Source organism: Hypomesus nipponensis, chromosome 18, assembly GCF_054491055.1.
Source record: "Hypomesus nipponensis isolate SF chromosome 18, ASM5449105v1, whole genome shotgun sequence".
Taxonomy (NCBI): domain Eukaryota; kingdom Metazoa; phylum Chordata; class Actinopteri; order Osmeriformes; family Osmeridae; genus Hypomesus; species Hypomesus nipponensis.
In genome coordinates, this window is record NC_140378.1 from 17977911 (window position 1) to 17995963 (window position 18053).

Here is an 18053-nt window from a genome sequence, read left to right on the forward strand (position 1 = left end):
ACACACACGGATCAGTGCTTCTATCTACGGTGTATTTTCATGGAGAGCCACTGAGTGTGGCCTTATTCTTGTGTGGAGATATCGTATCAACACGCGTGTGTGCATGCACATCCGTGTGCCTGTGTGTGTGTGCGAGGCAGAAACTGGGGTGGAGAGATAGGGAGATGGAGAGAGTGAAAGAACATAAATAATAGATGATATGAACCTCCCTGCATCTGCTGCTCTGTGATCATGGCTGTCATTGTGTTGGTGGAAGTAGATATTGATGTTTGGGACTTCTAAAACAAGCCATGACAAACCCACCATGTTGACCCCATTATGCATATCAGAAACTGAAATAATAAATTGCTTTTAAAGGCGCGTACAATTACATGCTGTGGATTAGGTGTGCTGTTCTTCTCAGATCGGGTGCCAGTCCTGTTGAATATTCATCTCAGTCATTGCTCCCATGTTTGTCACAGAAAACACACAGAAGAAAAAAGCTTATGGCAGTTTGTTGTGAAAATAAGTGAGCGAGAGAAAAAAAAGTTTCACTCATTAATGGAATAAAGGCTTTTTCATGTTGAACACAGGGAGTTTCTATCCAGGCAGAGTACCATGAGACAACCAGTAAATGGTAGGAGCTTGGTGTCAAGGGGTTTTGGTTGTTTGTTTTAGTCGCAAGCTGACAAATGACTGACCTAAATCTATTGGATTTTTCTTCTTCTCTTGTGCCTTATTCAGGGTTTCTCATCAGAAAGCTTGGTGGTGATTATGACGCTCCGCTTTGTGGAGACCACTCTTTCTGATTCCGTTTAAAGGACTGGGAGGTGGTCCACAGGACCAATCCCTCCTTTGTTTTTCTGCACTGTTGCTACTCCCTCGGTCACTCCCCAACCCCCACCCCCAACAGGACCCAAGTGTTCCCAAAAGCTTTTATTCTCGCTCATTTATTTCACCCATTCCCCTTCCCTCCCCCTTCTCCTCCTCCTCCTCCTCCCTGTGCCTCTCCCTCCCTACCGCCTTTGTTAGAGACAGCCCCACCCTCCCCCTCTCTCTCCCCCTCTCTCTCTCCCCCTCTCTCTCTCTCTCTCTCTCTCTCTCTCTCTCTCTTTCTCTCTCTCTCTGCTCTTCTTTTCCTCGGGCTGAGGTTGAGGCAGGAGGAGTGCTCGGGAGAGTGATGGTGTTTCTGGAGACGGCGACTCGCTCGCACGCTATTGTTTTCCTCCCGTAGCGAGAGAGGCTGCACCCCCGAGTGTCAGGAGACTCCAGCCGTTCCTCTCTATACCTTTCCCTCCCCTCTCTCACTCGATCGCTCTCCTGGCTCTGGCTTCATCTGCAGCTCTCTGGTTGGCTACTCTCTCTTTCCCTCGCTCGCTCGCTCGCTCCAGCTCGCGAGCGGAGCGCTGGAGTGCGTTGACACGGGGATACCTGCTGCCGGGGGACTGTGCTTGCCAGCGCCAGGATTACTGAGCCCAAGTTGTTGTTTTGGCTACCGGTGGATGTTGTCCTCTCGAAGGAGAACTTGAGTGACTGGTGTGGAGCCCAGGACTCAGGGAGTGTCTCTGGATCCAGAACAGACAGAAGGAGCCAGAGAGAGAGAGAGAGAGAGAGACAGTGAGAAGATGAAAACAAGTCTCTGAAAGGAAGGCACTGAGAAACTGATTAAATTGTTACTGCTATTTTTTTTTTAAAGAAGAAGAATAAAAAGCACTGCTCTGGAACACAGTGTGCTGACAAGACCCCACTTGCCTTCCTGGATCCATTTCTCCATCAGGGGGACGAGAGGAAAGACAGGAGAACAATCCCAGGCTGTTCATAATCCTCTGGCACGGTCTCTCTTTTCGCCTCCTTTTACTTCCTTTTGAGCAGGTTTAGTTTTCCTCCCCCAAGCGTGTTCGTCATCTGTGGAGTGTCACTCGCCGGCCGGCTCTCTGTCGGGGGAACGAGGTCGAGGAGAAGCCAGGCGTGTGCTTGAGGGATTGAAGAAGGGGTGTTCTTTGTTTTTGTTTTTTTTCGTATCTTTTCCTCCCAACTTTCCGACCCTCTCCACTCCTTCTGACCTGCTTTCCCTGGGACTCTGGGGGGTGTCCGCTGCCCCAGCAAGCGCAGGGAAGTGGGGGAAGGGAGCCCCATGCTGAGGAGGGGACACGGGCTGGAGGAGAGGGAAGAAAAAGAAGACCCTTCACGCTCCTCAGAGCATATGGTTTAGCGAGAGGCAGCCAGCTGCTTACTAGCCACCCTGCTAATTACGCTAACGCCGCTACAAGTACGTTCGGTGAAGGGGGCAGATCCGTGGCCTGGCCGAGGGCACTTCCTCTGTTGTGTGTCGACATCCTGACTGGGACTCCGGACAATACGCCGGAGCAGCCAAGTGGATACAAAGACTCAGTTGTTTGTTTGTTTTAGTCTCTCTCTCTTCTTCTCGCTGGGAGCGTTTTGTTCAAAAGGCAAAGAGGCTGATGAATGCGTACACAGAGCTACAGAGCTGGAGCTAGCACCGCTGCGCGCTGCTTTACACCCTCACAGGAAGCTCAGGAGGATGCTCGGACGTCAAGTCGCAGGGAAGTCTTCCTGACAAACGCTGTTTTGTGTGCGCTGGAGCCTGACCTGTGCTGTGAAGCGGTTGCGAGGAGAAGGAGGGACCCCTGTGGACCCGCAGCAACGCAGAAAGAGGATCTGTACCGCCTGTGGAATTACTGTCAACTTCTGAAAACCGTTTTTCTTGAATAACCTTGGCGTACTAAAAAATCTGCGATCGACACACACTTTTACGCTTGTAGACACGACATCAACAACTCACCTACCTACACATTTTCAGACCCATAATCACTGACTCACTCGCACAAACACACTTTTATGCTGTAAGTATACTTCTGGCGCGATCACACAAAAACACACCCAAGTCCATTACTTTTTTCGGTCCGAGAGTGGAGCAGAATGGAGGTAGAGTGGCCAGGTGGGGGCCAGTAGGAGACAACCCCAGACCCTCTTGTCCTCCAACCAAATGGATGTTATTAGCTACCAAAATGCGTTGCCTGGAAACGGCTGAAAGCTTCTCAAGGCGAGCTTCTGAAAGGAATTGTGACGAGGTCTCTGTAGTGGAACACAGCGGGCGTCCAAGTTGAAGCGGCCTGCCATTACCAAGTCCCATCTTTTCCTCCTGGTTCCCTCTCGACTTGTCTTATTTTTTTTTTCGGGCCCTAGTTGTTGGGGTGACCCTCCCAACATCAGTCCGTCGCCGTGGAGGGGGGCCGAGCACTGGAGTGGAGCATGGCGGGCTGCCACTACCCCACACCCCCGCCTGAGAGAGACCGGATGTACCAGCACAAGGTGTCTCTGGTGGTGCGTTACTTCATGATCCCCTGTAACATCTGTCTGATCCTGCTGGCCACCTCCACCCTGGGCTTCGCTGTGCTGCTCTTCCTCAACAACTGTACGTCCCCAAGCTGATGCGCTCACACACACACACGCGCGCGCGCGCGCGTACACACATGTGAGAACGTGCGCACAAACACACACATGCAGACCCTCACCTAGAACGTCTGAGGCTTAGATGGTAACTTGGTTTCTTTGTTGCAGGGAGTGTTTGTGGGTGTGTGTTTTGCGTGTGTTTGTGGGTAGGCGGATTGTAGGTGTGCGTGGGTTTGCGTCTCCCTGTTTGCTGTAGTGGTCACAGCGTGTACGACCACGCGTGGCTTTTCGTCGTTTCCCATGAAAATTTCGAATTTACGAGTAAATTGAGGGTTGTAATGTGTGTATAAAACGGCTGGTTAAATGACCTCAGTGACTCGTTGAAGAAGTTCTCCCAGCTGCTGTCCCTCTCGACCCAGCACCGTGTGATCCTAAAGGCCAGCGTGGTTGAGGACAGGACTCATCTGAGCTCTCCTCTCAGGGCCCTGCCAGCCTGCTATCTCCCCCCCCCCCCCGCCCTAAAGCCTTGGCATTTTCTTTGAACTGAGAGAAAAAAAACGGCCCAATTAAATGCCTTTGGACGGGGTCTGCACCAGCTTAGAGAGTGTCCCCACTTGGAGAGGTTATCGGCCTAAATTGAAAAGGACCTGATGGGCTCCATATGCTCGCCGCTACGTCCTCAGGTCTCACCGGAGCCCGTTACTATGTAGGGCCTCCGACGACCTTTGAAAAGTGAGACACAGTTGACGTGGCATTTCACAGCTGCTATTGGGGTTAGATGCGCACATGAATGATTTGCTTCTCCTTTCAAAAGTTGCTGTGAACCGGATCTGCTTTTTTTATTCATATTTTTTGTTGCCAGAGTGGCATAGTTACTGTTGAATCTGTGAAATATAATTGGAGTGTTGAGAACTATGATGAGGCTTGACATGTTCGGTTTGACCTCAGACAGCTTCCCATTCACCGACACCTGTGTGAGTGTTCAACGATTTCTAGCACAAAATCTTTGCTACACCGGCTCTTCAGTATTTAGTGCAGTGGTTGGCTAATGAAGGTTATTATTTAGTACCAGAATACCATGGCGTTTGAGAATAAAAGCGAAATACCACTCAAAACACAATGACTTACTTAGCTACCTCCGGTTGCACAAGGCTATTGTTAATCTTGTGCAATCACCGCACGAGGACTGTGTGAAACGCGGCTAAAAAGGATCAGCCGTGTACCAACGGTCAACTCCATCTGAAAACGCCAGCGCACACGGGATGATGGGGGCGGGGTCTCAGAGAGGCCGTGTGCGAGTCTCCCTCTGTGTGACACAGACGCCGCGTCCTCCTGTCTGGTTTGGCTCCTGCCGTCCCCCTCTCCCCCCGCCCCCCTCTCCCCCTGTCCCCCCGCCCCCCTCTCCCCCACTCCCCCTGTCCCCCTCTCCCCCTCTCCCCCTCTCCCCCTCCCCCCTCTCCCCCTCTCCCCCTCTCCCCCCTCTCCCCCTGTCCCCCCTCTCCCCCTACCCCCCTCTCCCCCTGTTCCCCTCTCCCCCCGCCCCCCTGTCCCCCTCTCCCCCTGTCCCCCCGCCTCCCTCCCCAGCCGTTATCAGACGGAGGCTTTTCAATCACGTACGAGGCCCGTCCCTGGAGGCTGAGGATGCAGCTGCATTAGATCTTGATTAAAAGAACCAAAAGGCACCTCTTTGGAATTTAAAAAATGGTGTCTGCCTCCCCCCTCTCTCTCTCCTTCTTTCTCTCCCCCCCCCCCCACCTCCTTCTTTCTTCTCCTCCCTCCGTTTCATCAATGGGGGCGTTCTGGAGTGAAGTTCATTTATAATCCTGCCGTGTTTCAGAATCAATTTAATCCAGACAGATTCCATTAGATTTAAATACAAACTCAGTTAGAGTGTTCTATCTCCACCTCTCAAACTGCAGGGAGGCAAGGAGGATGATACACAGACACAGAGGGAGAGACACAGAGAGAGAGAGAGAGAGAGAGAGAGAGAGAGAGAGAGAGAGAGAGAGAGAGAGAGAGAGAGAGAGAGAGAGAGAGAGAGAGAGAGAGAGAGAGAGAGAGAAACAATGATTAAGTGAGAAGTGCACCATTAACATGGAAGTTTCTGTGTGGGGATGGAAAGCAGACTAGATGAGAAGGGACACAGACCTCAGGTCAGCCGTCTCCATTCTCATTGGCTGTGGTGAAGTGTGGCCACACTTCGTTGTAGACTAGTTGCCTACAAGCCCGGCGGAAAGTTTGTCTCAATTTCTCTCTCTTTCTCACACACACACACCCAGTCACACACACACAGTTTGAGTGGTCAGTTCCAGACACATATTGATCCATTTTAGATATACCGTGAATAATTACCATTATGTGACATTCACACACACACACACACACACACACACACACACGCACACACTGATGGGGAGATGGGAGGGAGATATAAATATGGGAGAGACTTTATCTTGCTTGCCCTTTCATTACGAAAAAGGGATGAAATCATTTGTCAAACCTGTCTGTTCCTTCTCTGTACTTGCTGTCGCGTGTTCCAAAAACCCCATATGGGACATGAGTGTGTGTGTGTTTGACTGTGTGTGTGAGGCAGAGGGGAAACACTGTGTAGTTGTATGCATTATCCATACATCTGTATGTGTGTATTTGTGTGTACGTTCTGTGTTTGTGTGTGCATCTTTCTCTCTTTTCAGAGACTGAGAGAGAAAAAGAGAGAGACAGTTAGAACGACAGACTGACAGAGAGAGAGAGAGAGAGAGAGAGAGAGAGAGAGAGAGAGAGAGAGAGAGAGAGAGAGAGAGAGAGAGAGAGAAAGTGTGCTATATCCATGCCTTGCTTTTGTTACGCATGTTGATTTTCAAATCCCGGGGATGGAAATCTGTTACTGTCATGATTGACTCCGAAACCGGCTCAGTAGACACTTCATTATTCACCTCAACTCAAACGCTGGCGCGCCTCTCCTCACCTCCCTCTCTTCCCTCCCTCCCCTCTTTTCCCTCTCATTCTTGTTCCCACAAGCCCTGCTGTTGACAAGCAATTTTAAGTGAGCCTAAATTTAAACTGCGCTGTAGCACCCTTCTCTGGGAGGCGAGCAGGAGTCCTGAGGTCCTCCTCAGGCTGGGGTGCTCTGGTGTAAACAGCAGCAGGAGATGAGTTAGCAGGGTAATTGATGTGATGTGTTTTATCTTCTTCACTATCCGCGCCCGCACTTTCAAAAAAGTGTACGTGCGTGTGAGTGTGGCACGTGTGTGTATGAGCTGTGTTTGCCAATCTTGCTGTTCTGACAACAGGGGTTCTGCTCTGTATTTTTGAAGAGAGCAGAGTTCAAGTGCAGATAGTGTTAGCCTGCGAACCCCACCCCCTCCCCTTTGATGGAGGTTGTCACCGCGTAGAGAGGCCTGTTGGTGTTTGGTGTTCCACTCACACGCCGGCTAATTGAAGCTCATTATTTTCGGCTGCCTCGGGCGACAGGCCTCAGCACATCACAGAACGGCCTTCACTCTGGAGGCATGGAGTCGCATGCACCCCCACACTGTGCTTCCTGCCCACAGAATGACAGGCACTTTATGTAACGCCCCGACTAACCAATGAGCGCTCGATAGCTCGATGATGTCATATTTACGAGACGAGAAAAATAAGTGGTTTCATTACAATTTGCCAGGAAAGAATCCTTCAACACTTAAACGACTGATAATATGAAAACGAATGACGGCTGTACATACATATCTAGACCTTATTCACAAATTACCCACGATTTCAAAGGTGTGTGTTTCGGGAGAAGACAATTCGATGCCAATTCCTTTTTTTGACGATACCACTGTGATGAAATGTATTAGGGTTGATTAGCTTCTCTGTATCTCTGTGTGGCTCAGACACTGTATTAAAGCATTCTAGATAAGCCGAGAGAGAGACAGAGAGTGAGAGAAAGAGAGAGTGCTTTCTCTCTTCGTTTTTTGGAGAAACTCAATTACCGGGGCCTCACCCCTGGGAACTACCTGAATCATCCTTTAAACTAAAACCCATTTTCTTTTCTCCCTCTCTTTTTTTTTATCTCCTCCAGACAAGCCTGTTCACTTCACGCCGGCCCAACCTCCTGACGGTAAGTCCCACAAGGGTTCTCCTTCTGACCGCTGCGTTTTGGCTCCCACCAAGAATGACATGAGAGGTGTTTTCTGTTTTTGAAGTTGACACACTTCCTGGTTGCCTTCCTGCTTGGCCTGGCATTTCAGCAACTTAGCATGGGGTGACCTGTGTGGTCAGATTAGGACTTTGATGTGTCGGTCTTTGATAGCTTGATTTGTCTGCTTCAGTTCAGTTTAACTCAGTTCAGGTAAGTACAGCTAATGCTACTGTTGCTAGTCCTCTCGCCAGCTGACCAATGGAAGAAGTTGTTCCATCCCTTCTTGTCCAATAGCAGAAGTTGTCCCTACCTGTCTGATAGCAGAAATTACCACCCTCCATCTGACTGTTTCCAGATGTAGGCTCCCTCCTCATCATCTCCAGGTGTCTTATTGCTGAGGTATCATCACTCTTTCCCAGATATGAATCTCCACACCGTCCTGATTCTGTTGTTTCCAGACGAGCTCCGGCAGTCATTAATTAAACAGCAATGGTTTATTGGCGAAAGGCGGATCTCCGCGCTCTCTAATTGGACGGAAACAGCTGTTTTCTGGCTGTGGCATGAATATTTATCAGAGCAACAGGAAGAGCTGCGTTTACACCGGCTTTCTTCTCCTCTGCTGACAAGCAGGCGAGGGGTCTCCTGCTAACGCCGGGGGCGGAGCTACGCCTTCCAAGTGTGAGGGGCCACAAAGCTAAATAGTTGGAAGTCATGAAAACAACGCAGGGATAATGATCAGAGCTTGACTGGTGATGCTGTGACCAAAAAGAGCTCCTGGCTTCTCGCTGAATCCTTCTCCGTAATTGCTCAGTCGCTCACCTCGCTCATTTTCATTTATTTAAATAAATCGTTTGTTTGTGCGGAAAGACGTAGCTGTTGTGAAAAATGTGCACGTTTACAAACGCTTTATGATAAATGTGAGTCACGGCAGTGGCTGTCGGCAGTGTGTAACGGTGCCCATGGGTTTCAGAGCGGCGTCATTGAGCTTGATTGGAGCGTCTCTCCACCTCACCTCAACACCTGAGGTGGGAAGAGGATGTTTGAGATTCACGCTCGCGGTTCCCACGTCAAGTGAGGCGCCAGAGGCTCAGTCACGACCCACGCAGTCCTACAGCAGATATGTTTTCCCAGTTAATGACAGACTTGATTGCTTTGATAAAAATGTCTCGCTCTCAAAGGAAACAAGGTCTCAATTAGGTTGTTTAAGAAAAAACAAAACAAATGCAATCATAGAGCCAGGCACTCTACGTGAGGATTTGCGAGAGCGGGCAGTCAGGGAAGACGCCATCCCTCCCTCTGCGTTCTGGATCCTAAACTGCTGCCTATCGACCGCTATTCTCATTCCACGTATATGAACGTCCAGACTGTCTGATGGGCACAGTTTGTTTCTGTACTCGACAACCGCTGTGCCCCGACTTTGATTACATTTCCAATAGTTCTGTAGGCTCCCCCCCCCCCCCCGCCAGCGTGTTTGGAAGGTTTTTATGTGTTCTGCGAACAGACAGGCAAGGGTCTCCAAATCCCAGCCTGCCTTCGGGGGGAACGCACTTTCCCTGGGTCATTTAGCACCAGCGAGATTAGTGGGGCCAATTAGAGATGGCCCAAATTTGGCTAGCCCCTCTCTTATGAGGGCCACCGGGGGAAGGTGGGGGAGGGAAGGAGACGATCCTGTGGGGGGCTGTCTCCGGCAGTGCTATTAGTCAAGAAGTGTTCTGAGAAACAGGGGCATTGCACTGAAGTCCTCTGCCGCAAGGACACTTGGCTACACGTATATTAATTACAGCAAAAATTACACGCTATTTTTGAAAATGGGCTTTTTTGTTGTTTTTTGTGTTTGTTTTTTTTTTACCACAGATGTCTCTGAACCTCTCCTCCCCCTACCCCTTCTTACTCCCCCCTCCCTGGAGATAAAAGGACTTTTGTAGAAACTTTGAACAAACCCTGAAGTTCCTGTGTCATTACATCACACGCACATGCATTTGCGTTGTATTTATAAGGCGGGCCACTAACAATTAGTCGCCAAATCCCACCCAATAAACGAATCCTAATCACCAGCCTGAGAAGTGACAAAGTCACAAAGCGGTCTTTAATTAGGCTCCCTCTAAAAGGCTCAAAGCAGCCGCTCTGCTCATTCCACATCATGGCCTGCCATCCTCAGATAATGAAGACGCTTGTTATGACTGTGCTAGTCACCCAAAGACAGGGACTCAGATTCTAGTGGCTTAGACCATGGCAACGGGTTGGAGCCGACAAGAGGAGAGAGGTCAAAACAAGCTATGATTGACGAATGCGACTCTGCTCTCCCTTTTTTTCAGTGTACTTAGGCAAATGTAGGACAAATAAGTACTTTAGACTACTGAACGACAAAGCAGACTTTCACCAGGAGTGGAAAACTGTTATTTCAGTCATCCATATGGATGCCACCTGAGATTGTTGAATCGCTGCCTAGTACAACCTATCACTCTCCAGTACGACCGGTACGAAATAGGCCAACGACACAAAAGACGCAGAGTGTGATACCAGAGATGTATTGGTGGGTCATCTCTCGCATTGGTTGCCGTCTCACACACACACCTCAATGAGGTCACAATGAACATGCCGGCTGTGAATCCTTCAATTTGGCGTTTGTCACATGTCCCCTTGGGGGTTTCTCTGCACCAGCAGCCATAAATAGACGGTTGAATTGAAAAGTGATTTGATCTAGGACTGAGGGGGGGTTCGAGCGACGAAAGAGCCTGTGGGCTCACTTACTCTCTCTGAACACTTCCTCTGAACGCTTCCTCTGCTCAAAGATGCACCAAACTTTCTGTAGGCTTTGAACGATTACATACAGTTAGAGCCCATTCCGCCCCCCTCTCTTTCTGTGAAGAAAAAAATGACACTCAGGATGGCTGTAATTTATTCAACCGGAACGTTTTCCTGTGTTCCTGACATACGCCTCACTCAGAGAAGCAAAATTAATTATGACTAGAAGCCTATCTTAATTAAATCTTTTTATGTCGTAGATTTCACACAAAAGAGGCAAAATATCTACCTCATCTTTTTTGGGGGGCGACCAAGAATGGCTCGTATCAAGATATCAAAGGTACTTTGTAAACTTGTCTCCTAGATTAGCGTTAAGCTCAGCGAGTTGTCAGTTCTTCCTATCAACAAGAAGCACAGCCAACTACAGTCTTCTGCCTGAAAAGACTTTAAACTTTGGTTTATTTTGTTTGGCTCAACGCTATCAGGGGAAAGTTTGATGCCCTCCAAAGTATACAGGATATGTCAAAATGCAAAACTGTACTCTCTACCTCATCCCCAGAAGCGAGAACTCCCTGTGTAGGTCTGCAGACTCAGCATCTGCTTACTCAAGCATCGGGCCCACACACACAATCACACACACACACACAATCGCACTGAAGGGTAGCGTTTTTCTAGAGAACTAGAGAAACAAATCTCTGGCATTTTGACATTCCTGCGTGAAGCGTCCGTGATCCTGACGAGGCTCTTCTCAGCCTGGCTGAGCTCAGGTGCGAGGTGTCCCGTATCGATCTGCCCGGCGTTCGCTCGAGCCTCCGGCGAGAGGTAGTATACGAGGAGCCGAAAGAGAACCTCACGTAGCCTGTCAACTCCTGACCGCGCGGACCATTTTGTTCGTGTTTTTACGGTTTAAACTCTTGACTCTGGCAGCTCTGCCTGGCCTGACGTGGCCAGACGTTTCCTCTGACGCAGTCCTGTCAGCGGTCAGCAAGCTTCTCCAGATGAGGGTAGTGCTATCTGGTGACAGCTGGACCTGAGGTTAGGGGTTGAAATCTGAAATATCGCAGCTCAAAATAGACATCCTGTTCACTTTCATGGACACGCTGCTGCCTTATGTCAGACTCTTGAGTCTACTGCAGTTATGATCTTTCAGCTAGTGATAAAGGCCCACTGTTGATAGTTACTTTATCATGGAGTTCTAATCTGTGTGGTCACTAGGGGTGGGGGAAAAAAAACGATTCACATTCGAATCGCGATTCATTCTAGCGATTCACATTGATTCACAAATGTTTTATGTTTTAAAAAAATTATGTTTTTAACTTTTTTTTTTTTTCTTGGAAAAATCATGAATCAATTTTTAAACGGATCATGACCCCACGAATCGATTCGAATCGTGAGCTACCAAAAGATTCCCACCACTAGTGGCCACCTATGAAAAAAAGGGTTGTCAGATAATATCAGAGTATCCACTGAACCACATATGTAATTACATATACTACTTGGGCATTGCTAGGTCATTATGGCTTGGAACTTGGCTAAGTTATCATGGCTAGGTTGTCATGGCTAGGTGCTGGCTAGGTTATCATGGCTAGATCATCATGGCTATGTCCTGGCTAGGTTGTCATAGCTAGGTTGTCATGGCTAGGTCATCATGGCTAGGTTCTGGCTAGGTTATCATGGCTAGGTCCTGGCTAGGTTGTCATGGTTAGGTCATCATGGCTAGGTTATCATGGCTTGGTTGTCATGGCTAGGTTGTCATGGCTAGGTCATCATGGCTAGGTCTTCATGGCTAGGTTCTGGCTAGGTCATTATGGCAAGGTTCTGGCTAGATTGTCATGGCTAGGTTATCATGGCTAGGTTATCATGGCTTGGTCATCATGGCTAGGTCTTCATGGCTAGGTTCTGGCTAGGTCATTATGGCAAGGTTCTGGCTAGATTGTCATGGCTAGGTTGTCATGGCTAGGTCATCATGGCTAGGTCTTCATGGCTAGGTTCTGGCTAGGTCATTATGGCAAGGTTCTGGCTAGATTGTCATGGCTAGGTTATCATGGCTAGGTTATCATGGCTAGGTTATCATGGCTTGGTCATGGTACTTAATAGAAGCTTCAGGTACAGGCTCTGTGCCTCATTAGGAACATGACTGCCCGACCTCCTGATAACCGAGATCTGTTGTTTCCTCCATAATTACAATCACACACGGGGAACAAGGGCCGCGATGAAACACAGCTCATTCTCTTTGAAACCGAGTCGTTGGGAGAGGAATGCAAGGGATGGGAGGGAAGACTTCCTCCTAATTAATGAACGACTTCCTCCAAATTAATGAACTGTCCTTTCACTGGACCTGGTACTGCTCCCAGCGGTCCAATAGCAGGGCCAGTGGTTTGTGTCACACAGAACCCCCCCCCCCCCTCCTCCTCCTCATCCCAATTAATGCGTGAAACAACTAATGTGGCCGTAAATTAACCGACTGTGTTTAGCGGGAGCTGTGGAGTCCCATTGAATTGGCGTGTCATTCATTCACTCCTATTAGCGTGGTGAGTTATTTCATTAAAATGACTCATTGTTAAACTTAAGCTGCGGAAGTGATGGCCAGGTTTGGATAATTTAATTGTCGGCTGCGATGTCAAAAAATTACAATCGTCTGGAAACGCTTCACTCCCTTCGTGTTTTATCGTGTGATTTGGAATAAAATCCCATTCTGTTACTTTGCCATTAAAGTACAGCCTTCCTCAGCCACTGTTTTCTCTATAGAAGATGGAACTTAATGATGCGTTTTACTCCTCGTCTGTTTATGATGCCCTCCATTGTAACGGCCATGTTGGATGGTCTTACATTATTCAAAGATTTGGAATTGGTATGGGAGAAGTTTCCCTGCTGTTTTTCTTCGGTCACTCTGGGCGGTGTTTACCCTGAGTCCAAACCTACAGCTGAAGGACACACACATACACACACGCAGACACACACACAAACACACATGCATACCACCACACATACGCAAACACACACACACAAACACCTGCCCAGCATGGGTTGGCTCTGACTGCTTGTATTCTTTTAAATCGATGTGTGTTTGCATGTGGCCAGCAAACTGCCAGACTAAGGTCAGACAGCCATGTTGTATTCAAATGGTCTCCTAGTCCTCTTCAGTGTGTCGGTGATGGACAGGGCAAGGATGCAGAATGCAGGAAACTGTAAATCTCTCCCCTATCCCCCAGGTGCAGACAGCCTGGTCTGCTCTGGGAGGGGGGGGGGGGGCTGGGAGGTGATGGGAGGGGGGCTGGGGGTTGGAGGTGATGGGAGGGGGGCTGGGGGTTGGAGGTGATGGGAGAGGGGTTGGGGGTGATGGGAGAGGGGTGGGGGGTGATGGGAGAGGGGCTTGGGTGATGGGAGGGGGGCTGGGGGTTGGGGGTGATGGGAGAGGGGTGGGGGGTGATGGGAGAGGGGCTTGGGGTGATGGGAGAGGGGTGGGGGGTTGGGGGTGATGGGAGGGGGGCTGGGAGGTGATGGGAGAGGGGTGGGGGGTGATGGGAGGGGGGCTTGGGGTGATGGGAGAGGGGTGGGGGGTTGGGGGTGATGGGAGGGGGGCTGGGAGGTGATGGGAGAGGGGTGGGGGGTGATGGGAGGGGGGCTTGGGGTGATGGGAGGGGGGCTGGGGGTTGGGGGTGATGGGAGGGGGGCTGGGAGGTGATGGGAGAGGGGTGGGGGGTGATGGGAGGGGGGCTTGGGGTGATGGGAGGGGGGCTGGGGGTTGGGGGTGATGGGAGGGGGGCTGGGAGGTGATGGGAGGGGGGCAGGGGGGATGGGGAGACCCCCTTACCAGAGCAGTGGGAGGACGTTTATATTTCCCCAGTGAAGCGAGACGGTCAGGCTTTCCTGCCCAGCCACAGGCTTCTGACCGTGTGTGTGTGTGTTCAGGGAAATCATGGATTTCCTATGTGCTTAAGTTAATCACAATCACTTGTCTCGCGTATTGCGTGTGTGTGTGTGTGTGTATCATCCAGCCTCTGTTTAAAGTACGGTAGGTGCTACTGTGTGAGAGTCAGTGTGGTGGGTTAGTGTGTTTGTGAGGGTGTTAGTATGCGTGTATGGACGTGTGTGGTTTGTTTAAGGTGTCAGGCATGTCTTTAGGCCACCGCAGCCCTTGTCAGTGGTTGAGGTGGTGGTCAAATGTGCAGCCAGTTGTCCAGTACGTGGTTAAGAGACACACATCGAGCTCAGTGTTCGCTGTGTCATGTAGCCCTGCTGCCCTGTTAGCTGTGTCATGAAGCCCTGTTAGCTGTGTCATGTAGCCCCGCTGCCCTGTTAGCTGTGTCATAAAGCCCTGTTAGCTGTGTCATGTAGCCCCGCTGCCCTGTTAGCTGTGTCATATAGCCTTGCTGCCCTGTTAGCTGTGTCATGTAGCCCTGTTAGCTGTGTCATGTAGCCCTGTTAGCTGTGTCATGTAGCCCTGTTAGCTGTGTCATGAAGCCCTGTTAGCTGTGTCATGAAGCCCTGTTAGCTGTGTCATGTAGCCCTGTTAGCTGTGTCATGTAGCCCTGTTAGCTGTGTCATGAAGCCCTGTTAGCTGTGTCATGAAGCCCTGTTAGCTGTGTCATGAAGCCCTGTTAGCTGTGTCATGTAGCCCTGCTGCCCTGTTAGCTGTGTCATGTAGCCCTGCTGCCCTGTTAGCTGTGTCATGTAGCCCTGCTGCCCTGTTAGCTGTGTCATGTAGCCCTGTTAGCTGTGTCATGTAGCCCTGCTGCCCTGTTAGCTGTGTCATGTAGCCTTGTTAGCTATGTCATGTAGCCCTGCGCGCCGTCCCCCCTGGGGCCCCCTCCCCCCGGGCGCTGCACCACCCCGCCGGGACCTCCTGGTCTGAGCGTGATGCGGCTGAGGAGGAGCCTGGGAGCAGCTCCTCCTCTCAGAACAGCAGCTGCACCAAAGCTCCCTGCATGCTCACACTGTTTCTCCTACTCCGCTGCCACTTTTAATGAGTTTCATGGTGCCAAAAGGGTTCCTATCACAAGGAAGTAGATGAGAGACAGAGAGAGAGAGAGAGAGAGAGAGAGAGAGAGAGAGAGAGAGAGAGAGAGAGAGAGGATGTTGTGAGGGACATAACGGATGAGAGTGGGTGGGGGGTGTTTTTTTTTTGCAGCTGGGGTATAGTCTTGTTGTTGTTTTCTCTCTCTATCTCTCTCTCTCCTCTCTCACTCTCTCTCTCTCCTCTCTCTTAATGATATACCTTGGAGTGTCTTGGTGAAAGAGAACAAACGGAGGCTGTTTTGTATGCCGGCGCATCCACGCGACTCCTGAGAACCTGGCATACAGCACATTAGCATAATGAGAGCGACCGCCGACGCTGAGCGGAAGAGGAGCCAGGCAGCTGGAAGAGAATTCCAACACTCTTTTTTTATGTGGCAGAATGTTTATTTAGAGCCCTCCATCCCAAGTTAAGAGAGTGTGTAAGTGATGTGTGTACAGATTGTGCTTGGAGGGGTGTGTGTACGTCACAGGGTACAACGTGTGTGTGTGTGTGAGGTGTGTGTACTGCGGTAGAGTGGCTAGCTGAAACTAAAATACAGATCCAGGTGTCGCTGCGTTTTCCAACAGAAGGTGACAGTCTGTCCTGTAGTGTGTGATGAGCTGAACACACACACGTACACACACACGTACACACACACGTACACACACACACACTGCGTAGTGTCACGGTCTAACTGAGTTTGTCTCACACATCCTTCCAATGTTTTAAAGATGACTCACCCACACACACACACACCACACACTAGACACCCAATGTTTCATGTGAGTGAGCTCAACTTGCAGCCGTATGTGTACAGTAAATCAGACACACACACACACACACACACACTCGCACAGTAGAATGACCAAAAACAAGGAGTCCAGTGTAAGAGTGCACCCCACCTTCCCTCCACATGTGAACTACATTAACCATGAAGAATCCCACAGTGTCCAACAGCAGTGATCTTTTCCAGCTGTCTCTCCCTGCCAGCACTGTCAGCCCCCGCCTTCCTCATACACACACACACACACACACACACACACACGCACACACACGCACACACACACACACACACACACACACACACACACACACACATGCAGGCTCACACACACACACACACACATGCAGGCTTACACACACACACACACACACACACACACATGCAGGCTCACACACAGACTCATCCACACTCCTACACGGAACCCCAAATCTACCGTGACAGTCTGTTACTGTAGGTGTGTGATTGAAGTGTTGATGTGTGTATGTGTTTATCTGTGTGTGTGGTGTGTGTGGACTGGATCCAGGGACACAGTACACACAGGTTTAATTCCCTTCAATTAGTTGCGGTCCCTGGGGTTGTGGTCGGGGGAGGGCAGAGCAGGAACATTCGTCTGCAGGTTCTGGATAATGAGCTGACCCGAGGTACACCGCAGCAGCCCTGGTGTGTGTGTGTGTACGTACGTGTGTGTTGAGGTGTTTGTGTTGGTGTGTTTGTGTGTGTGTGTGTGTGCATGTGTGTCTATTTGTTTGTGTGTGTAGGTGTGTGTGATTGTTTGTGCACTATAGGTGTGTGTTTCTATAGGGGTGTGTGTAGTTGTGTGTCATTATGTAGATGTGTGAGGGTGTGTGTATGTGTGTAAACGGGTGTGCAGGAGTGTGTTTGTTTGTGTGTGACTCAGGGACAGAGAGAGAGAGAAGGGAAGTAAAATGTCCAGCCGTGCAACCAGGAGGGACAGTAACATCGTTATTTTTACAGCTTTGTAAGTTCCCCCCAAAAACATTCCTTATTAAAATAGTCCTTCAATTGACCTGAATTGAAATTCCCTCTCTCCCATTCCAAACACCCCCGACCTCCTTTAATCATCACCTCCCTCCCTCTCTCCCTCCCTCTCTCCTCGGCCCCTCTCCGCCCCTCTTCCTCTCTCTGCCCTGGCCCTTGGGGCGTGTCTGCCCGGGGGTGAAGCTTTAAAAGACTCCTCCAGCAGTTTAGGGGGCTGGGGGATAGATAGAGATGTCTGGGGGCTGGGGGGGGGGTTAGATAGAGCTGTCTGGGTTAAACAGTGTGGACACCAGGAGGTTGGGGGGAAGCGCACTCCACCACTCCACGGCCTCCCAGCCCAGAACCACACCGTTCCTCACTCTTTGTTCCTCACTCCGTCCAGCTTTTACATTCACAACAGCAAGACCTAGCTTAGCTGTGTCTGCACTGATTGGCTTCACAGGGTCCACAGCTGTCATGGTTACGCTCGTTCTTGAGTTGAGTTGACGGGTGAAATGTTCATAACTCTTAAGGGATGTTTAAAACCGTGTCGCGCGGTGACATTTTATCAGGTTTCCAGGTGCAGCGGTATCTCCTTTTTGATCGTACATAATCGTGCAATTATGTAAATGCAATCTTCACGTGTTCGCTGACCGTTTCATCACTGGTTAATTGCCATCAACGTCTTACTGTCTCGATTGTTCTCTCTTGACGGCTAACACTCTAGTACTTTATCCGCTTGTCAAAGCACATCGAGCTTTGACTGGTTTACAGATTCTCTCGATGCTGCATAAAAATCCATTTAGGTTCAGCTAGAGTTGTTTTTTGTTCCTTCGTGAAACTCAAACCTTTCACGTCAGGCAGGTTCTGGGAGCACGCCAGGACTGTGACAGTCTCGAGGTCAACGCCCAGCACAACAGAGTCTGTTGACATGGAGACACACACACACACACACAGACATACACACACTCACCACACACATGTATCAACACCCACACAAACAGACATACACACACATAGGACACACGCACACA

General features: G+C 49.9%; 1 protein-coding gene across 1 annotated transcript in view; it reads left to right on the forward strand.

The window, feature by feature from the left end:
• agrn (agrin) overlaps positions 1-18053 on the forward strand; it is a 204278-nt gene that overhangs the window by 76502 nt on the left and 109723 nt on the right. The window contains exon 3 of the mRNA XM_084679083.1: positions 7454-7492. Coding sequence (XP_084535209.1) covers positions 7454-7492 — 39 coding nt within the window. The remainder of the gene's footprint in view (positions 1-7453; positions 7493-18053) is intronic.